General features: G+C 36.4%; 1 protein-coding gene across 1 annotated transcript in view; it reads left to right on the plus strand.

The window, feature by feature from the left end:
* The window catches only part of LOC115244394, a 56,074-nt gene that overhangs the window by 21,885 nt on the left and 11,843 nt on the right, over positions 1–22,346 (plus strand). Inside the window, exons 2-10 of the mRNA XM_029821990.1 lie at positions 13,825–14,126; positions 14,890–15,180; positions 18,615–18,803; positions 18,893–19,403; positions 19,487–19,720; positions 19,809–20,105; positions 20,295–20,429; positions 20,878–21,626; positions 21,814–22,003. Of these exons, the coding sequence (XP_029677850.1) occupies positions 13,864–14,126; positions 14,890–15,180; positions 18,615–18,803; positions 18,893–19,403; positions 19,487–19,720; positions 19,809–20,105; positions 20,295–20,429; positions 20,878–21,626; positions 21,814–22,003 (2,859 nt within the window). The 5' untranslated portion in view covers positions 13,825–13,863. The remainder of the gene's footprint in view (positions 1–13,824; positions 14,127–14,889; positions 15,181–18,614; positions 18,804–18,892; positions 19,404–19,486; positions 19,721–19,808; positions 20,106–20,294; positions 20,430–20,877; positions 21,627–21,813; positions 22,004–22,346) is intronic.

The following is a 22,346-nucleotide window of genomic DNA, read 5'->3' on the forward strand; positions in this document are numbered from 1 at the left end:
CGCTCTTGTGAATTCTTTCCATTAATTCTTCACCGCAAGTAAAAGAAGACTCCGTGGAAGACATTGGACAGAGCGGTAAAAGAGACGTCATGTGTGACGTCGATCTTTTTTTTTTGCCGCATGATAGCGTCTCACTTGAAATAGCTTGACGAAAAATGTTATTGCATACTCGATGCATTTCCGTATCAATGTTGAAAAAAGAAACGACATATATACGTCATTTTGTACCCATTATCGAAACACGTAAACTTTAGCTATTTCGATTACGTGTCTCTAACTTTAATCGCTTCACCTTTGAAAAGACTAGAACCTCGATATATATTATATTTCCTCTGAATGGCAGGAATCCACCGGTAATCGGCGGAGCAGCTTGGGCAAATAAAAATAGAAATCGTATAAATACAAAAGAAAATAAAATTTTTTACGATATTCGCGAAATGTGCATGTATGTATTCGTGTACGCGCTTACTAGAGCTCTAGAAAAGAGGAAGGTGGAGGGACAGGAGAAGAGTTATCGTAAAAATTTCGCATTCCTCGTTTGACCCCGACCTCGTTCGGAATGGCGGACAAATATCGCGGGAGACTCTCCGCATCTAGTTTGCATCGCCTTTGCATTTCTTCGCGAGAAAACATCGTTAGAAGCGTATCGCGCTAAAAGACAGACAGAGATAGAGAGAGAATGAGAGCGAAGGAGAGAGGGAGGGAGAGAGAGAGAGAGAGATTGAGCTTCACTTTGTACGTTACCGCTAAAAATACGCAATGGTAGATAGGACAGGGCCGTTGGGGATGGAGCTGGGGCGGCGTCGCTGCGTGTATCGCGCCACTAAAGCGGATGCTGCATGCATCGGGCATTGTCAATAACGCCGACAAGATGCGACGGACTAACAATACACGTTACGACGCGCTAAAAGCGGCCGTGGTAAATGTTTTAATCCGCTCGTTCTCCCTGCTTTCGAATCGGGAATCGCATACAGATGCTAAGCGCGTATAATAAGAAAGATTAACACGAGAAAAAGCGAGGATATTGATAAATAGTATCGCTTAAATTCTCGCAGATTCTCTCGTTCAGATAAATCTGTGAAAGATAAAAATCTCCAATTAAAATATTAAAAGATAAAATTAAAAAAAGATAGTTTTTTTTTTTTAATATATGTAACAGATATCTCTTTTTATATCATCCGAGATTCTTCTTTTATAGCCATATTTTATTTGTCATATGGGATTTTGAATACTCTTTTCCTCTCAATTTTTGGGTGAATAGATAATTGAATTGATAATTTATAGCAACGTTTTATAATCTGCTTTTATATTATTTTACTTTACGTGTAAATCCGGCGCCGTTTCAAAGGTTATAACGCGAAAATCACAATTTCGCGGAAAAATATTATCGACAATACAATATTAATACTGCGGTGTCGTTAACACCCCACCCTTTGTTTCAACGAGTTTATTCGCGTGCTTCTCCGCTCGCTGGACATAAATAATCGCGCGTTTTTAGTATAGTATAGATTATATTCGCGCAAATAAAACAGCAGTTCGAAAACTAGTATATTTTCGATAAGTTCAATTCTCTTGATACTACAAAAATACGAGAAATGTATTGTCATATATGTTTTTATTGTCAATATAGAAGATTATTTTATGCATCCGTTCAAATGCATCGTTCTCTTTTTTGTGACTTTCTACGTTTTAAAGAATACAGATAAAATGACAAGAAAATTGCATACGCATACAAAATTTAAAAGACATTCTCTACTAACAAGCTAGAATTATATATATAAGAATTCCAACTACTCGGACAAAAACTATCGTATTTTTCCGTAGTTTCGTCGACTGTATATTATCCGAATAAAAAGAATGCGAACGGCCAAGTGATTAAAATCCTTCGCTTTTTATTTCGATGCTCGAGGTGTTTCCGCTCGCCGGAGCGTAAACGCAATATGAGAATAGGGCTAGGGGGATGTCTCGTCGTTTTCCCCCCGCGATTCGTAGATGTGAATCATCAGCTTCGTATCGATGTTCGATATGGCCAGGGACGTGTTAACGCATTAGCTACACGGGGGCCGTAATCGAGGGTGGAGTATGGGAAGGGGAAGAATTTTAGAGTCCAGATGATAGACATTAATAATGTATTGTATAGTTAGTAATATAGTAGGCTCGAATTTTGTTGCAACTGATAATTGGGTGATTGTCCGCGTCAATACTGAATGTGCACATGCGATATTTATGTAATTTAATAAAATTGATTGCAGTCAAATAACTCACGCATCACTCTCTTTCTCTCTCTCTCTCTCTCTCTCTCTCTCTCTCTCTCTCTCTCTCTCTTTCTCTCTGCCTTCGTATATACATTTTAATTTAGTACAAGAATTCTATTAAAATCAATTATCAGTTATATATGAAATTTCAATATATCCTGAATTATGCAAAATTTAACAATTATAAGGACATAAATCTAAACGGAAAATAATCATCGATAATACGTGTTAAAAATGATTATCGAGAATATTTGATACGAATTTATCGTGTGTCCGAAAGATAGCACACATCTTTCAATACGGCAATAAATTCAATCTTTCACTTTTGGATAGAGAGTCCAATTTCGATTCGTCATATTTTCGTAACGAGAGGAAAATGGGGGAGATGGGGGAGAAGGCGTAGACGCCGTAGAGTCGCCGTATCAATATGCGCGATAATTAAGCAGCAAGAAGTTCGTTCGTTCGTTTGATCAACGTGTCGACGCGAGGCTCGACCTAATATCCAGCGCGAAATTCGGATGCTAAAAATAGGAAAGCGTTTACCCGTCCATTGAGATTCCAGATCGATCGATCGCCATCGTGGCGCATCGTGGCGTGTAACGTCGACGACGGGTAACCGACATTTACATGGTTTGAATTTAGTTTTTCCAAAGAGACCGCCGGTTGTATCGATCTGTTGACCGTTGACGATGGCGGCGTGCCGAATGACAAACGAGAAACTCAAGGAGAGTGTAACTACCACACCGCTGTTACAAGCCATGCATTACGAGTGTGTAAAGTATCGGGTTGTCTTTTAAACCTGGAAACTTTGTTTTGCCCGCGATTTCCACTTAACGCCGCTTTAAATGGCTTAAAATCGATGCGAAAGGTAAATTTCAAAATCGGAGGGGATACGTCTATTCGTGGAAGAGAAAATGGGCTAGTAGCCTTCTCGGAATGGATTTTCTTCCATCTCGAAGAAATGACTTAACCTTTCGTAATGTTAATATCATCATCTTGCTAACATCAATTATTATACAATATTCGATACCTGATAATTCCTATATTTGAATGGTACATATTTGTGTTCAATATATAACACATTTTCATATCTACATAATTTGCTAAAGCAAAAATAAAGATGTCCAATAATCATTTCAAGTGTTAATTTTATTAAACAAGTTTAATAAATCATGTTAATAATATATTAAATAGTAAAAATACATTTCTATAAGATTAACATTTTTAAAGGATATATATGTTCTCTGTAAAAAATAAAAATACGTTCTAGAAAAGTTTTCTTATTTCTTGATAATTAAGATTTAATAAAAATTAGATATGTATAATTGAATTATTGACATTCTGCTAAATTGAAAATCGCGGCTAAAGTCATGTTTTCTCGAATTAAATATGGAAAATACGAAAAGAGTCAGTAGGTCGACATTACCAAATTTCTTCTCTCATTATTTTTCTTTTTCTCTTCTTTCTCTCTCTCTCTCTCTCTCTCTCTCTTCTCTTCTCTTCTCTTCTCTTCTCTTCTCTTCTCTTCTATTATCTCTTTCTTCTTTTTATTATTATTTATCTCTTTAATTTGTACCCGACTGTCGGCGATATCTCACGTGCTGCGTATGAAGCGTGCCCATAATTCGTTGCGCCAATATATCCGTCAGACTGGGAGGGCGGGGGGAGCGATCTTCTAAATTAAATCCATTAGATCCGTAGCATTATTACCGTAGATCCGATACTCTATGAGACTCCATAAAACTCTACGAGTTGACTCAATGGGATAGTTACTACGGGGCGGAATAGACTTGGCATCATTAGTTTAGGTATAATGAAATTACTTATTCTAATAGATTTTAATTAGATTGTATCTCTTTCTCTTTCTAAACAGAAATTGTGCTTAAAACTAAATAGCCAGGATATGTACTTAACATTGAAAAATAAAATAAATTTAATTAACGAGTTGATGAAAAACAAAAAATTTAAATTTAAATTGACATCGGAAAAACTTTTTCCTACAGCTAAAAAAATATCCGACTATTCCGAATATTCTGTGATCGCGCACATCCGTCTATCTGAAAAATAAATATATTTTTAATATATTTGTTTATATAGAAGCAAAATAGCCGCGGAACTCGTTGACACAGAGACAAAAATAGACTCAGATTCCAATAATCCATATTATTTCACTGAATTAGCGCAAATGAAACCGTCTAAAGTCTTCCTTTGGTTGTCGAGTTGACTAATTACGATCCTTTTTCTCCCTCGCGCGAACTCTTTCTCTTTGATAAATCAAAGTTCTTTTTCGGTGGGATAACGAGCATAAAATTATAGACCATTCACCTCGCACGATCGCGGAATTGATCCGATTCTCCGAACCGTCTCTCTCTCTTTCTCTTTCTCTCCCTCCCTTCCCATCCCTCTTGAGCGTCCTCTTTTTAATTGAATCGGATTATGGAAACGCGTCGGGCATTTCAAACGTCGCCACGGCAAATGTCAATAATCTTAAGTGGCCATGAGAAGCGGGTTTATTTGAAATTCATTGGATTTGTGGAAATCCAAGGAGCTAACCGCGGCTTTTTACAGAATCGCAATGCGGAGAATCGAGATTGGGATTATGTAATAAGGAAAAACTATACGGTGAAAAACTGCGTCCCGCGCTATACATCAATCTATAGCTTCACTTATTCGTTACTGCATAAATTCGGCTTTTGTAAAAAGAGAATGATGTATATCCAGATCCCTATGACAGAGGATAAAAATGGGTATGACACGGGTGGTTTTGATTTTTGTAAAAAAGAGAGCGATATTCTTCTCAAAGTGCAGCTCTTTTAACGAGAAATTTCAGTTTTTTTTTTTTTTTTTATTAAAAAAAACTAGGTGGTATATTCGATCGCCTTTCTATATCACAAGCTTTTTTAACATTGCAAAATGCACGATAGAATGATAAAAGAAAAAAAAAATAAATAAACAACAATGAGCGTTCAGCGGGAAAAACCGGTTGATTATCAGCTTGTAATATTCCAGTTTAATTTGTTCGGTCAGCAAAGTGTACGCGCTAATTAAGTTTTATTGTTGTTTAGCTCTTGTATAATTGTTGTCTCTGCAGGTGAAATAAGGTACGCATGTTATTACACGACACGAAAGAGCGAAGCGAATATAAAAGGGCTTCACTTTGTAAATTTTTAGTTTTAATTTAAGACTAAATTGAAATCTCGCTTGAAGAATTAAAAGTTACGATAGAGGTAATGATGACCGTCTAATTTTTATTAAAAACTAATCGATTTTGAGCTTGGCGAGGAATCGGTAAATGGATGGATGGTTAATGTGCGCGAATAATATACGGATAGCCAAACAATTGATTTTTTATATAAGAATCCCCCTTATATTCTCCCATTGTACGTACATCGCAATTGTAATTCACATAATTCATATATACGACAAAGTCGAAAACAAGGTTAATGCGATTGCCGTAATTACGTCTCGCGGATAGCCAGGAAGAGAGATGTTTCTGTGTCGCTAAAGTAACGTCACATAAATTAAAGCGTATTGTACATTGGCTCGAAATCAAACGCTTATGAATTTACGTTATCCGAGGCTCCACGGCTATTCAAATATGTAACAGATACATCGACATGTAAAATATCAATACTTTAGTCCATCGACATCTTGGAAAGTGTCAATATTTTACACGGATATCTTGAACATGTCGATGCTTTTAATAGCGTGTTTCTAAGTATCAATATTTTACAATGTCGGTTGCATTTCCATTGTCGTTATTACGTAATACTATCGAGACACGAACGTTATGGAATCATTAATTCACTAATCGTAAAAATTTATAAAATTACACGTTTTATAAAATTTGCGATATTAGATTGCGATTGCTATTACAGAACAGAGAACATTTTAATGACGCTGTGAGTTTCCTAAATACGTAACGCTACTTGTAAATTTATCGCTGACGAGTTTCAAATCGAATCAACGTCTAAAATTACCATTTATCGATTAAATCCTACGTGTGAAATGCCAATTTATATTCCTCGTCATCGGTCTAATATTAAAGCTTCACGGAATGAGACGCAAGTCGGGTCGCCATCGTCTAAAAAGGGGTTGGCGTTTCTTCCCCGCGATCGACGACGACGATCGTTATAGAAGGTTTCGGGACAGACTTCGCCTGCAACGCGGTACTCGAGGGACGATACCCGCGCGCGGAAAACGCAGACGAATTTGCGGCACGAGCCGCGACAATCGATCGGAGCCGCACGACACTTCGGTCGGATGCCTCTTTGCGCGCGCCATTGTCGCGCGCTTCCGAAAAGAGAGAAAAAAAAGGATCGTTCTCCTTCCCCAAAGGCCCTTCTAAAAACGATCTTTTCATCCGCGTTTTTTTTCTTTTTTCTTTTTTTTTTCTACCAAACCTGATACGACGACAATGAACGTACGTCGCGGCGCGGCGCGGCGGGATTCAAAATGTGCCGATCTTATCTGTTGGTGCCAGTGACCCCCTATTGATTCCACGCTCAGCGAAGCACAGACCAGACCCTCTCGTTCCCACCCTCTCGTCCCCATCCTCTCGTCCCCACCCTCTCGTCCTCGGTCTCTCTCTCTNCTTTCCCTTCGCCGCTCTCTTTCGCCCCTAGCCACCCTCCCGTTTCCTCCACCGTTCGACCACCCTCTATGCGCCCCCTCAACGGCCCTCTGCCCTCTCGCTCCCCCTTACACGCTTATACATGCGCGATATACCGCGGTAATGTCCCACGCGAGCGAGCCCGACACCCTGTAGTGGCTTCCAAGCCGACTAACCAACCAACCGACCGACCTAGGCGAAAATAATTTTACCTTTGTCACGAAGAGTGGCACCGCACAAAATGCTCAGCCTACCTGCGGTCGCTCATGCGGCAGATATTCCGCAGGTCGGAATAATAAAGCTAAATTTTTCTCTTCTGACAATGCAGACGAAATTATAATATATTGATGTTAACAATATAGATCTGTATAAAAATGTCTTTTCATAGATTTAACAAGATTGTAAGTTTCGATCGTCTTATCGGCACTCGTTATTCTATGGAAGCTATTAATTTCGTTATCGAGTTGTCGTACTTTTAGCTAAGAAGGCGCGCTTTTGAATGTACAGAATGCCTTCGAAATAAATAGCCGAGAATGTAATCTTTGATCAATTTAGAAAGTATGGCCTCTTTCACGGTTTCTGTAAAATTAACTCTTCGCACTCCCTTTTACATTTCTTGCGCGATAATCATCAATAAATTCTATACTTATTTACATTTGTATTGGAAACATTTCGCATTTTTATATTTGATTATTTATTATGTTTATTTTTTTTCTATTGTAATGTGTGTGAATAGAAGTTAATTAAATATCTTAATTACCAGATATCAAATTAATTTCGTTAAAATCTTAAACTTCACATTACATGAAAGATAAAAATGCGTCATGTATTCGTATCTCTGAAATTTTACAGAAATTTATGTTGAATTGATTTTAATATCTATTTATGTGTAGGTTTTCTATCACATGAAACTTTGTGGATCGCGTAAAATACACAATTGCGTGCGCGTACAATTTAAAAAAAGCTTCAATTATAAAATTCTATTATTTTTTACTATTCTATTAAATATCTCCTTTCTCTTTTTAGCATCTTTAATTTCATATGCAAGGCTTGCACGAAATATTCTTTATTATTTATTTCGGTTGAAATCCTCGAGGGAGTATGCGCTTGTTTTTGTTCGTTTTTGCCGAACTAGCATGCCTCTTTAAAAGCTATGAGAAATTTGTTTGTCCAATAGAAAGCGCCTGTGATAGAGTTCGAAAACAGGAGCAAGTCGATATTCGCGGTAGTTTCAATGGAAATCGCACGACGAAGAGTTACTAGGACAGCCAATCTATACATATGCCATTGTCCCCGGCCAGTTCTAAACCTGCGTTAAACGATAGATCGTAGATTAATGGCTACAGTAAACCACGTTGAAAATGGAGAAACGAGAAAGGGAGACCGTTCGTAGAGAGTGCATTCCCGTATTTTTAAGGTAAACCTGTACGCGTTTCGCTGCCGTTTTAGATCTTTATTACGGCAACTATTGGTTCATATATATAAATTTAAGTAGAACTACTCGATCACAGTTCCTACTTTATTAGATTACTAGTTTTTATGTTTCTATAGCAGTCTCTAAAAGCTTGCCAAAATAGCCGAAAAGATGACATAAGAATATGTCAAAATTTTATGTTATAAGTTATAAGCATAACAATTTCATAGACATGCGATTACGTACAATAGGAGATGATCAGACGCTAGATACGCGAACGAGATTGCGGACGTTTGTCTCCGTGTAAAATCAGCTTTACAGGTGTAATCTTCCTCCATTCTAGTAGGTGATCACATGTCCCATCATATATGATTCATTGAGGTCCCATTGTTACACGAGAGGCTGTTAACGTCGTCGCGATTCGTTTCCACGCCAAGTAAGCGAGCATACTTTTATCACTGTCGGAGAGTGGAATGTTCTCATATCCCTAAGTCCTAACGTGTATAAAGTCTAGATTCTATGGCACGAATTACACGCTATTTGGGCCAACGTATGTACACTGCTCGCGTGCTTCTAATTCCGATTGTTTCACAACGTCGTCCAAGGAGGAGCCTATTTCCTTTCTATTTTCAAGTCTGCCGAAAAAGGATTTTCATGTAGAATACAAATATCGCATGTCAAATTCTTTCATTTATTTCGCTCTTTATATTATTGCATCGTAAAGTTTTACAGTTATTTATATAAAGGATCATGCTTTTTTCACAACAGAAATGTCTATAAAGATACCAATATATGCTGTCTTTATTTTTGTCCGACAATTCTTTTACCATTATCTGATCTTTCTCTCTGATAAAATTATACTATATTTATTTTGATATATAATACATCATAATAACTTAACGAGATATCCTAGGATATACTTTATATACAAATAAAATTGATGAGAGAACGTAATGTGCCAGGCACTTTCCCAAATTATTATTCCGAGAAACACATGATAGGGTCATCTTTCCTATTATATGTTCGCATATATTCGCAAAAATGTTTCCGTGTGAACATATATATAATTTATATTATAATTTAAGTTATATATATGTTAATAATACATTTTAATAACAATGTTTTCTATTATATTATGTAAATTTCTTTTCTGTATGCGCGTGCTTTTCTATATTCAATGGAAAAATTTGCAAGCCACGCGGGACTACACGTATATAATGGGAACGGTTTGATTTTCATCGGTTTGCAAGTGGTCACATGAAATCGCTATATACGATGAACGGGAACACGTTATATGTCGGATGCGAGCCGCGGTGCGAGCGCGAAAGGATAAATCGAGTTCAGTTATGCAAGACTAATAACGCGCCTGTCCGCCTGGATACGGTGCCGCATTCCTTGCACAAGCTACGTGCTTCCGCAGCGGAGTCGATATATCGCGGGGTTATAATGTACTAACGAATACACGGGGGGTCATTCGCTCTTTTATCCCGCTTTAATTCAGCGCTGACTCATGCGTCACACGTGAATTAAAGGCCGCGTGGCGAATGACTCATATTCATGCGCGTATAGTATCTCTCCCTATCGCCTCCGGTGTCATAAATCAGGATACGTTCTCGAAAATTGAGCATCTATTGCGATATATTTCCAATCCGTGCTGCCAATCAGACGCACACGCGAAATAATTATTTAAATAAAATATTAGTTTTATTTTAAAAATTTATTTTATTTTAAAATATTATGTTAAAAGATATTTCTTATATTTTCCGTAAAGAGATGACAGATGACAGAGAGATGACATATGCTCACAAGCACATAGAAAATATTTATTTGAAATGCGATCATTGAAATTATTAATTGAGATAATAGTTTTAAAAGAGGGGGGGGGGGGGGGGGGGGGGGAGGAGAGAATTATTATCAGATATCATCATATATTATCATTTTAATTTTTGAAAAACGTTTGAAATTTTCAAATTCGCAAAAATTATTCTAGATATAATTTCTTGCATTATTGTTTGAAATATTTATATTAAATAAATATCTTATTTTTTGATGAGAGAATTTCTCGAGTTGGGATTATATTCGTCTGTTTATCGATCTTAGAATAATATATGGAGCCTTTTTTGTATAGGAGAAAATTGAGATTAGGGGCGAGATTACAGGCATTTCGGTCCACTCAGTTTGATTCGGGATATCATTTGACAGTTGTTTTATTGTATATGAAGGTGAATGTCATAATTTGACAGCTACATATACATTTCGCGAAAAACAAATAACTGTGAGTCAAATGATACCGAGCCAACTGAATGGATCTGTAGTCCTTCTTTTCCCTTAATATCAGAACTCTCTTTATTCGTGTTTCGCGTATCTGGATAATGTGAAAAATTGAATACGTCAAAATTATATTGGATTCGACTATCGATAGGAAGCAAAAATGGGCGAAATAATATTGGAAATAAAAAATAGAAACATTTAGGAAAGTATGTTTCAAGAGAGAAATAAATAGAATGAGTACAAATTCTCGTGAGAACAACATATAAATGTGCAATATTATTATTCGTATATTATAATGAGAGAAATAACTTAATCGATATTGCTTAAAGTTTGTAAAGAAAGTTTGAGAAATGCATATTTAAAATATTTACTTCTGATTTGTAAAATTAAAATTAGATATTTCAAATAAGATTTTAATTAACGCATTGATTAATTATTACTTTTACAATCTAATCATTTATAAGACTCGTATTAAAATATATTTTTTCTTAAATATTTCTATATTTTATATTTTAAATATTATTTCGCCCGTTTCTCTCTCTGCTCCCGATCGATAATCGAATTCAATATAATTTTGACGTATTCAATTTTCGATACCCGTCGAGATACGTGAAACAGACGAATAATCTTCTTTCGGAGTTCTCTTATCGAAAAATAAGATATTTATTTATAAGCGCAACTCTCTCGCAGTCGAGATTTTTCCGAGGATGGAACAAACTCCGAACCCCGAAGTATTCCTGTTTACTCACTATCTCTCAAATTGAATTCGCAATTCTCTTATATAGGAACTTAAAACGCGTAACGCTCCTCTCTTGGGTTCTCTAAAGACGGAGTCGAGTTAACATAACTCTACGGCGGAGACGGTCGACGTCGCGTCGGCTGCATGGAATTTCCATAAGTACCGTGCGGCAAAAGTGGTGTTAATTAAAAGCGTAAAGTTCATCGCGCCCGGTACCCGACGAGACTTTGCTTACAGATCGGAGTTACTGCATAACAATAAATTCGGTGTAAGAAAGTTCGCAGCGCGTGGTGGTTGGTTGGTTGTGCATAATGGCTCGCGCGACCGGGTAATAACTCGAGTTTCGGAATAACCGTTTGCTCTCGCAAATTCCGCAAGAGGAAGAAACTCTGCCGGCGAAGTACATATATATACATACATACATGCATACATGTGTATGTGTGTGTATATATATGCGCGCGCGAGCTTGTCAAATGAAAGAATACTCGCGAGAGGCGGCAGGTTGTCACACAAATAGGGATGATTAACACTCTTGACGCGTCAATCTTCTCGGAAGCTCTCCCTTTGTGTGAGATCGCTATTTTATACGAGAATACAAACACCGTCGAATAAAAGTACGAGAGAGAAAAATATTTTCCATGCTCTCGCGAGATTTTTTAATAATATCTATTATAAAATTATTATGAATAATTAAAGATATATGTATACAAATAATCAGGTATATATATAAATGTATGTGTGTGTGTGTGAATGTGTAAAATATTTTTTGCAAGAAATTTAATACATGTATTATCATATCGATAGAGAAAAAAATATTCCGCATATCGAAATTAATCTTCCATGATAATATAATATCGTATAATATAATTTGTCGCGTTTTCAATATTTTCAATGTTTAAAAAACAATATCTTTAAAATTTTTTACGGATATCGCGGATTCGATATATCAAAGTTCGATCTCATATATTATATTTTATCATTTTATATAAAGATCTCGATTCGTCCCAAACATTTTAACGATTTATTGATTTCTTTTAATTTCTAAGGATTAATATATCGTCAATATTTATCGCGATAATTTTTACATGACAATATCGTTACATCTCGTAATCGGATACTTTATCTCGATAACTTTGAACGCCCGGCGTCAGAAAGAAGTCGATTTATTCAACGACTCGTCGGAATGTATTACGGTGTCTGTATCCTTCATCCTCGTGTATGTACAACACTACTGACCTGACCCCATCTCACCCCCACGATACTCCCAGCCCCTGTGAACACCGACTATGAAGTATAACACTTTGGCGGTGTCGCGGACACGAGTGGCGGTCGCGGTTGAGTGGCGAGAATGTTATTCTCGCGCGAGTACGACCTCGTTAGAGCAAACGGAAGAGAGCGAGATTTTTCATCCGTATATACGGAGAGCGAGGCTCGAAATCGCGACGGTACACATCTCGACGATGACCCCTTTAGATTGTTCAAAAGCAATTTTTCTTTACCGAGGAGATTTAACAAACAAAACAGATCGTATATATATCGTCGTACATTATAAATGTCATGATCGACGCAAGGTTTATATTAAAGAGTCGTTAGAGCGAGGTCAGACCAAGCAAATTTTATATATTTTACTTGGATATATCAAACTCAATCTCGAGTAGAAAATTTCTTAATGTTTTATTAATTGGGTTGATTAAAGCTTACGCGATACTGCAGAGATTGAGAAATGAACATGCGGAATATGAGCTGTTTGTTGATTTCACTCACGAGATATATATATCGATTTTCATATGTTATTTTGAGATTACTCCCATCCATGCACACTGCAGTATGTGTATGATGCTTTAGAAATGTTTGCTCGTTTGTTTACAATAATAAACATGTGATGCAGAAATCTTGAGCAAAACATTGCAACAAGATAAGATTTTATGCAGCACTGAACCGTATTTTTCTTGCTTAATTGACATTAAATAAGTTTATTTTTTGCACAATTCTAACGCAAATTACGCGAAATATCTTTCAAGAAAAGAACTGGATAATACAAATAAAGTGTAAAATTTAAAATTTGTTCTAAAATAATAATTAGACATTGCGATTCCACATGAGATGTATTTTCAAATAGAATTAGATTGAAATAGATATCGCTTTTCAAACTGTATATTAATAAATCTATCTAAAAGTATCTAAAACAAATTTGTATCATGTATTTTTATAAAACGCCATTTGTCCAAACCTTCTTTTTGTTAATCGATCATAAATTAAAGAGATATTCGCGTATCACGCAAGATATAATTCCAAGGAAATATCATTCAGTTTGCAAAAAGAAAAAGGAAACTTGCACGCGTATCATTTCGCGTGAGACTCGTGCAGGTGACTAAAGAACGAATTCGTATAGAGATACGCGAGACGTTGAAAGAAAGAGAACTGTCGTCCAGTTGAAAATTCCTTAAAATACGCTGTATTACACGACAGCGTAATATCGCGTGACAGACGTCTGGCGTCTAACGTCGCTAATTCATCTTTATATCCGTAGTAGAATGGACATCCTGCTGCGAGACATGAACGCGCCGTGGCGATGACAAGCCTGATCTTGGAGAACGCTGACTTGAACCGACTCTTTCCGAAATGCCGGCCTAGGGGCGGCCCACCCCCGGGGGCCTCCACGCAGAGCAGCCAGCAGCAGCCGCATGACAGCCCCTGCCAGACGGAGGCCGCCGCTATCACCACCGCCACCGCCGCGACCACCGCAACAGCCGTCGTCACCATCGCCTCCACGTCGACGAGCATCTCCGCGATATCGGACGACATGATTGACCTCGAGCGCGACATCCCCGACAGGCAAGTTAAACCCATTTACCGGGCGAAGCGCAGGACGATCCGGGTGCATTCGGGATATCCCGGAAGAACTGCAAGGTTAAACCGATGGATACACGATATCCATCCCTTCCTTCTCTCGATGATTTAGATCCGGTTTCCGATACGCAAAGCCGTATCTAAATTTGGTCTCGATGTACTTTAAGGATGCATTCTATTAATAGAGATAGAAAGTTTAATAATTATCTCGAAATAATTATTGTACATATTGACTAGTTTTCAGCGGTAATTCCATCGTTAATACTTTTTAATGAATTTTTGTAATGAGCGACATTATTACAGATGTAAAAGATGCGTATGTAAAAGTTTTATTTCCACTCATTTCTCTATTATGCTGCTTATAACATAACACGTGGTGTAATGCTGGGTAGCTAATTACTTAATTGAGGAGCTAGATGGAATAAACGTGCGGAATGAAGATAAAAAGCTGCACATTGTGAGCAAAATGTGAAAGAATAATTAAATTTCGCGAATGTATGTTGGTTTTTTGAGAGTAAAATTCACATAAAGTTTCTGTTAATAAAATTACATTCGGATAATTTTTCAAAAGATGAAATTACACTCGTCTTCCGTCACATTCCTTAATTATGACGACAATACACCACACAATAGAAGAATTTCCAAGAATTTCTTTTTTTTTCAAATAATTATTATTATTTTTGATAAAAATTATATTCCTTTTAACACGATTGCCGACTGTGTTAAAAGTGCCAAGTTACGTTCGTAGGTATAGGAAACGAGCGAATGGCAGAAAAAAATCAGGTTCGCTGTCCCGTAGGACGGCGAGCGTGGTGCCCGGTTTCACGGTCGAGGGCCAGCTGCCGCACGCCACGAAGCCGCTTTCGTCGAGCTCGTCCTCGGCGTCGGGACGCAGCGAGGACGCGCCACAATATGGGAGTCTGCCCGGTAGCGATCATCAAGGACAATCGCAACAGGATGACAGCGGACCGGAGGAGAGTCCCGTGTACATCCTCACCTCGGCGAAGGGAGGCCCCAGCTATAAACTCCGAGATTCGAGGTAATGGATTGCTTCGCGAAAACTCAATTAGCTTTATAAGAGAGTACTGACTCGTCAATTTATTCATTTATTCAATGAAAAGAGATATTTTATATACGAATATAGCAATCCATTTTGATAGACTTGAAATAAATTAAAATGTTACTGTAGAATGTAATTTCAAATATTTCTCCAAGATTTTAATTATTGAAAAATTTTTCACGATTGAAATCTTATTTTTTTATTGATTATGAATAATAGTAACAGTCACCTAAGTCGTGTATTTAAGATTTTTATGAAAATGTTTTTTATGAAATTTTAAATAACACTGCTACTGAAAAAGCCGCAATATATTTTTATAATTTCTATAATTACTACGTCATTATGAAAATAGACAAATACGAGAAATTGAGTTAATTGTATTTTGCGTCATTGTGTATAAGTTCTCAAAATTTTTGCTAATGCAGGAGAAATTAATACATAAAGATAAGTATTCTAATTTTTTTTTTCAAAAAAGTGTCTTTTTTAAACATATAAAAAGGTTGTTAATTTTGTTCAATTATTTCAGAACAGAATGCACGATTAGTATTTAGTAATTAATTAATTTTTCTTTAAAACTTCCTTTTTACAAAATTTAAGTAACCTAATAAATATAAAAAATATATATAAAGTAATATTATATGAATAATTATATATATGAAATATATATAATTCATTAAAAGCCAATGATCAAAATTTAAAATAGGTCATGTTTCTAATATATATATATGTAAAACGGAAGTGAGTTAAAATAGAGATGAAAGTTAATTAGAAGGTGCAGTTACAGAGAGAATGTTAAGTCGAACGGCTAAATTGCATAAAAATCGATAACAGGCTATAAAGTCGAGATATACAAACGCTTGTGTACATGCAAATATTATGTTTCTCTACTGGCGGCATTAAATTCGAGCGGATTGCGCGTTTATACGACGGAACACTCGTCGACGATGAAAGTCCATTTGTGTGACGTTTGGGTCTTTATGTATCTATACGACGTTACACGTGGATACGAGCGTCCAGTTTTCATAGCCGATACAGCTCCACCCGTTTCACAACCTGACACAGTTGTCCGTGTACATTCAACGGGGCGTTAATTTCAAGCTTAATACTCGGGAGAGGAAATGTCACTCAAATATCAGCCTCTCTCTCTACTTCTCGCTACCGTTAATATGTCGCACAAGTTGCCCGATATATAGCAAACAAGTCAATATGCTCGCAGCAGTATGTGATCCGTAAATATGTTTCCCTTCTTCTTCTCGCACGTGAGAGATTTCCCTCGAAAATGTCTTCATTGTCGATGATAATAATCACGCAACTCCTCGCGTGCTTTCAAATGTCACACGTATGCTTCTTAGGCCCAATGAGTAGACAATATTTTAAAAAATGTTTATATTAACATCGAATGAGCAGGCAATATTTTTTAAATGTATTTTTAATATTTATTATTCATTAATTGTATATTTTACAATTAATGAATTATAAATATTTTTTAAACGTATTTTTAATATTTATTAAAAATACGTTTAAAATTACGTTTAATTTAATAAATATTAAAAATACGTTTAAAAAATATTGTCTACTCATTGGATGTTAATATAAACATTTTTTAATGATTAAAATGGGCCTTAACTCATTGGTTTAATGTTTTTAAAAACATTTTCAAAAATATTGTCTTGCTCATTGGGGGGTAATCGCGAATTAACAGCGACAAATCTTATGTATTACAATATTTATCTTTATATATGACAATATAATACATTTTTTCAAATTTTATTCTTCCATAAAACAAAATTATTACGAAACGAAGGTGATTTGAATGCGGTTTATCATCCAAAAATTTTTCTAAAAATTAAGTTTGACATTGCGAGGTCTAGCTCGTCGTCTCAAGTAAAGATACCTTTTTAAAATTGGCACGAATTAATATTGTAAGGAGAATTGTAATTTCTGATATTATTTGGGCTATCATTATATTAATCGTTAATCGAGTGGCGCTTATCGACTTATCGCTTATCAATAGATAAATGTGTGAATATATACAGATATCTACCGTTTATTTTCAGCTATTCGACACTCGATCCAGATTTGCTCAAGCGCAATCGTTATCGAAGTGTGGATGCTCTTTAACTTTGAATTAGATAATTTCGAAGAGATGTTCGATCAGAAAAAAAATTTTATAGCAAAATAAGTTTTCATTTTTTTATATGTTCGGAGTATCCGAAACGATTGACCGCTTTTGTATCTTAACTAGTATGAATTATTTTTACACACAGCCTGTATCTGTTTAGTAGAATTCGAGATTTTATATTTCCATCTCAAATATCATATCTTAAATTTATTATACAATCTGGAGCGTAGGAAGAAGCTATTGAATTTCAATGCGGCATTGCTTCGTGTTCGATTTTGATTTTACAAATCGACGAGATAAGATCGCAAGTTGGTGAAGCCATCACTTGATAATTCCGGTAGATCCTGGCTTCTGTCAAGAAAAGAAGTGCATTTTTTGCATGAATACAATAATTCAATAATACAAAAATTTTCATTATCAGGCAAATGAAAGAAATAACGTGTGATATGGGGTGGAAATCAAAGATTTTAAAGCCTTTTCGCGATAAGTTCTGGCTTTCTCGCGTCTTCAAAAATGACGGGAGCGCGTCCAGAAGTCCAGATGGGCGCCGCGGGAATTTACGGGCTTAAAAGTCGCGCCGGATTTTCTCGCGGATATACGTCTCGCCGTCGTCGTGACTCTGTCGGCGACTCTTGCCCCGATGAATATTTTTCAATAAAGCATTCCAGGTTCGATCCAGGGCTCGAAGATCGATGAATCGTATGGAGAGCGTAAGGATGAGATTATTTTCGTCGTCGACGGATGTATTAAAGGCGAACGGTGTGTAAATTTATTATGGGGCACCACCCGTCGGTTTTGGGGGTTAACTCGCCTGTCACGCGCGATTTTATTTGCTTGTGAAATCTTTATCTTTTCTCGCGTATGCGATAAGACGGAATTTATTCTCATTGGAAATGCGATACGCTGTGCAAATATCAGCTTCGTTGAATTTCTTCAAGATTTATAACTCGCCGTATCACGAAGTTTTAGTTCTATCGATAAAACATCAATATGAATTTATATAAAATATTTTTTATACAGAGTGTATATATGCATAAGTTACCTATTTCAAAAACGACTTTAGATTAACTTTAGGATGCATTAAATTTTGAAAAGCTAAAATTTTTTTCAATATTTTTGTTCTGTGTTCATTTTCGAAATAAATGAGAGTGCGTTATTAAATTTATACATGAATATTGTAGAGTAACATATGTATTAAATTCATGTATGAGGTTCTAGGAAATAGTGTGTAATTCTTTAGAATCATAGAAATTATTGCAAACTTATGTAATAACTCTTGCATTTTCCACAGAATTATAGAAATTGCTGGTGGTCGAGAAGTATTCTCACAAAGCCGAGGAAAGGTAGCAGCTAGAAAATCAAGATTTCTGGCTGCGTCAAATTCTATAAATAACGAGGACATTCAAACCGATAATAAGCTGTCTGTTAAGAAGAATAACAAATCTCCTAGCACACAGACCATATGGGAATTACGAAGCCGGTAATTAAATTTCTTTCAATAAAGAAGCTCTTTAAAAATTTTCTACATTACTCTGTATGACAGTATTACTAATTATTATGAGTTTTCAGATGCGGTGAAAGCAGAAAGCAACGTGCAAATCGAGAAGTGACAGAGACTGTATTTGCCTCTGAGGTACACTCAGTGCGACGCAACCCCACAAAATCCATTCTGGATTACGACTCACCTAAGAGCAACCGTAGCAATCGTATAATTAATTACGATTCGATTTTGAATAGCAATAATGTAGAATATACCATACCAAAAAGTATTACCGATCTGGACTATGGATTACCAAAGAGTTGCATAGATTATCAATCAAATCACAACACACCTGCGAGAAGTATGGCAATAGTCAGTGATGGTGAAGTTGTGGTTTTCGACGATATTGATGACAACTGGCAAGGGTTGCGATTAGATTTGGCGTCGAGCAATACGAACCAAATTACGGCAGCGAGTGTGGACTTGGAGACGGACGATTCTCAAAGAGGTCGTATTGCACCGGAACCACCGAGTTCCAGTGTTGGGAGTACTCCTAGTCCTACGACAGCATATCACCGCAATACTTCAGAATTTTTCAAAGTAATAATGCGCGATATAAGTGTATATATAATATTATATAACTAAAGGATTTTCACAAATCTTTTGCGTTTCAACTTTTGTAGGTTGTTACACCAGCGAGCGATTGCGAGGCAGATTCCCCGTCTCCGGAACGTAATCATAAAGTTGCGAGGGTTATTGGTGAATTACCAATTGCTCAATATTCTGGCAGCCCGAGGCGTTATGGAGTTCGCGAAAATACACAGCTTCCTAGCTTATTATCGTCGCCTTCAATGTATATGACACCAAGGCCTGGTTTTCCGCAGAGAGTATTACCAACAACACCAAATCATAATGAGGTAAAAGATAGATATTGTTTGCGGAATATCGTATATAGAATCAGTTGGACAGTCTAATATTTTGTCGATTTTTTTCTGATGCCCCAAGAAGGAAGATACTTCTGGAGAAATCATTATAGACAAGACTGTGATAGAAAATACTAGTATCGAAGATCAGCCTATCGATCCTTCAACTCCATCACCAAAAGCGGAAGAGGAAGAGGATGATTCTTTAAAGCCATCGACTTTGCCTGCTGATAATATAAGCAGTCTCGTCACGCCAGGAGGTAGTACCTTCGACTATCTGTACGAATTTTCAGAAACGCGGAAAGTATTGGAAGAATTCTTTAAATGCCCGGCGCCGACGAAAGAAAAGGAGAACAATATAGAATCCTTTCCTTTCCAAGTAAGTTTTTGTTGAAATAATAGTTGTTAAATAGATTTTTCTGTTAAGAAGATAAAGAAAAGATATAATCAAGAATTTCTATCAAATAATTTATAATTAAAAAACAAATATCAAAATGCACACAATTTTTTAATATATAAATTTATAAATTATAAATAATTAACAAAAGTATTTTTTGTTGCACGCAAGGATCTTGATTATGAATTACGAAGACAAGGAGGAAGTGCATATGTTGGTCAGCGATTAGCTAGTGGTCCACCAGTAACGGAGGAGGTTATGGTACACGAATCTCCTAAGAAGCAACGGGCGGAATTTCCCCAAAATGTAAGCATAAAAATATATAAAATAAGAAATATTACCTTAAGGATTTTGTCTTTTTCCCTTTGTTCAAAATTTATTAATCTTGGTTTCTCTCATGTCATGTTAAAGTTTCACATAAAATTAATGATATTTATATTAGAAACTTGTGCAATAAACAAGAAATATAATGCAAATAATGTTAACAACTTTAAAACAATAATAAATACAATGAAAATGCTGCTAATAACTTTAAAATGCCTACAGATACTCCAATGTTTGGAACTTAGATTTCTTCTAGTTGAATTGCAGTTGAATTCTAAATATAAATCTGTATTTATATATAGGTACATAGTTCTTATATTGTATACATGTGGTCGCTTGTGAGAGAAGCTTTATTAAATATTTGAAATACGAACCATTATGCTATGAGAATAAATATTTTCAGCTGAGTTTTTTCTTTGCTTTTTTTTAGACAGGTGAACACGAAAACAATTTTCTAGACCTCTCGGTAGGTACAGGTAGCAGTGAAGATCTCGGAGAGACCGAGGTCGGTTTACAAGTAGGACATTCACGTAATTTCACGCTGAGCCCCGAGACAACTGACTGCGACAGCAATTGCGGAGACTTAGACAGCGAAGTGTCTCTCATGATGATGGATAACGAATTGATGCCAGCAAGTGGCCTTCTCGGATCGGTCGGCGATTTGGGGAATAATTCGGATTCCCTGAGAATATACACTAGTATGCCGGTATTGGAAGACGGTCTGTCTAGCGGTCATGCAAGCGACACCGATAACAATAATCCTACTGTGATGCTAATGAAACGGCAGATAAACGAAATAGAAAAAGAGATTATACAGAGAACTCGTAATGACATGTTAGGCACAAACGAGAACGAATCCGGGAAAGACATTGGTCTCAATGTAACAAAGGATATTTTACACACATTGAAGACTACATCGTCCCCCGATCTATTTACCGCAAAGAAGGAGAATTCGTACGATACGAACGAATTGCAGCTCGACGGATTGGATCCACTGGGTACGCCGCCGCCACCGGCGCCTCAGGGACGGCAAAGTGTAACCTTGGAGGTAAACTGCGGTGAGGTAGAAGCAGCCATCAAAGACATCAGGATGGCACTGCAAAGGACTAAAACTCTCCCTGTGAAATCTCCGTCCGAAGATCCACCGGAACCGAGCGTCAGTCCGATATGGATACCAAGGTATCTTACGTTTTGTTTTATATAAAGATAAGGGTATTCCAATTGTGTTGTCCAATCTGTCCGATATTTTGCTTCGGTACTCTTGCTTGATAAAACGTTCCTTTTACGACGCTAAATACGTACGTTTGGGATACCCTTTGGGATATCTCATTGTTTCGCGCTTTAAACGCATCTAACTAAGATGCAGTATAATGGACGGCAGGCGAAGAATCTGCATGGAAAACAATAGTGAAGAATCTGATGCGCGTCGCATAGGCGACGAAGCCGATGTGGAGATCGAGGAGTGTCCGGACGAGGAGGAGGCAGATACCGATCTTGAAACAGATCGATTACTTGGACAACAGAGGACGGATGATCAAGGATTTTATGATGACAAGGTAAGCACGTAATATATATTTTGATTATGAGCAATCTCATTTTATTGCGTATCGCTTTTATTGATCATTGTTATATCAATGGATTTCTCTTTTCTTTTAATATTTAAGGAATTCAGGAATCTAATGCAAATTGAAAAATGGGATACTTTTTAACAATATATAAAAATTTTTTTCAAATAAATACAGAAATAATTCTTTCTGTTAAAAAAAAATATATATTTCTTTTAATATTCAGGAATCTAATGCAAATTGAAAAATCGGATACTTTTTAACAATATATAAAAATTTTTTTCAAATAAATACAGAAATAACAGAAATAATTAAAAAAAAATATATATATATA

This window comes from Formica exsecta, unplaced genomic scaffold, assembly GCF_003651465.1.
Source record: "Formica exsecta isolate Colony F162 unplaced genomic scaffold, ASM365146v1 scaffold82, whole genome shotgun sequence".
NCBI classification, from domain to species: Eukaryota; Metazoa; Arthropoda; class Insecta; order Hymenoptera; family Formicidae; genus Formica; species Formica exsecta.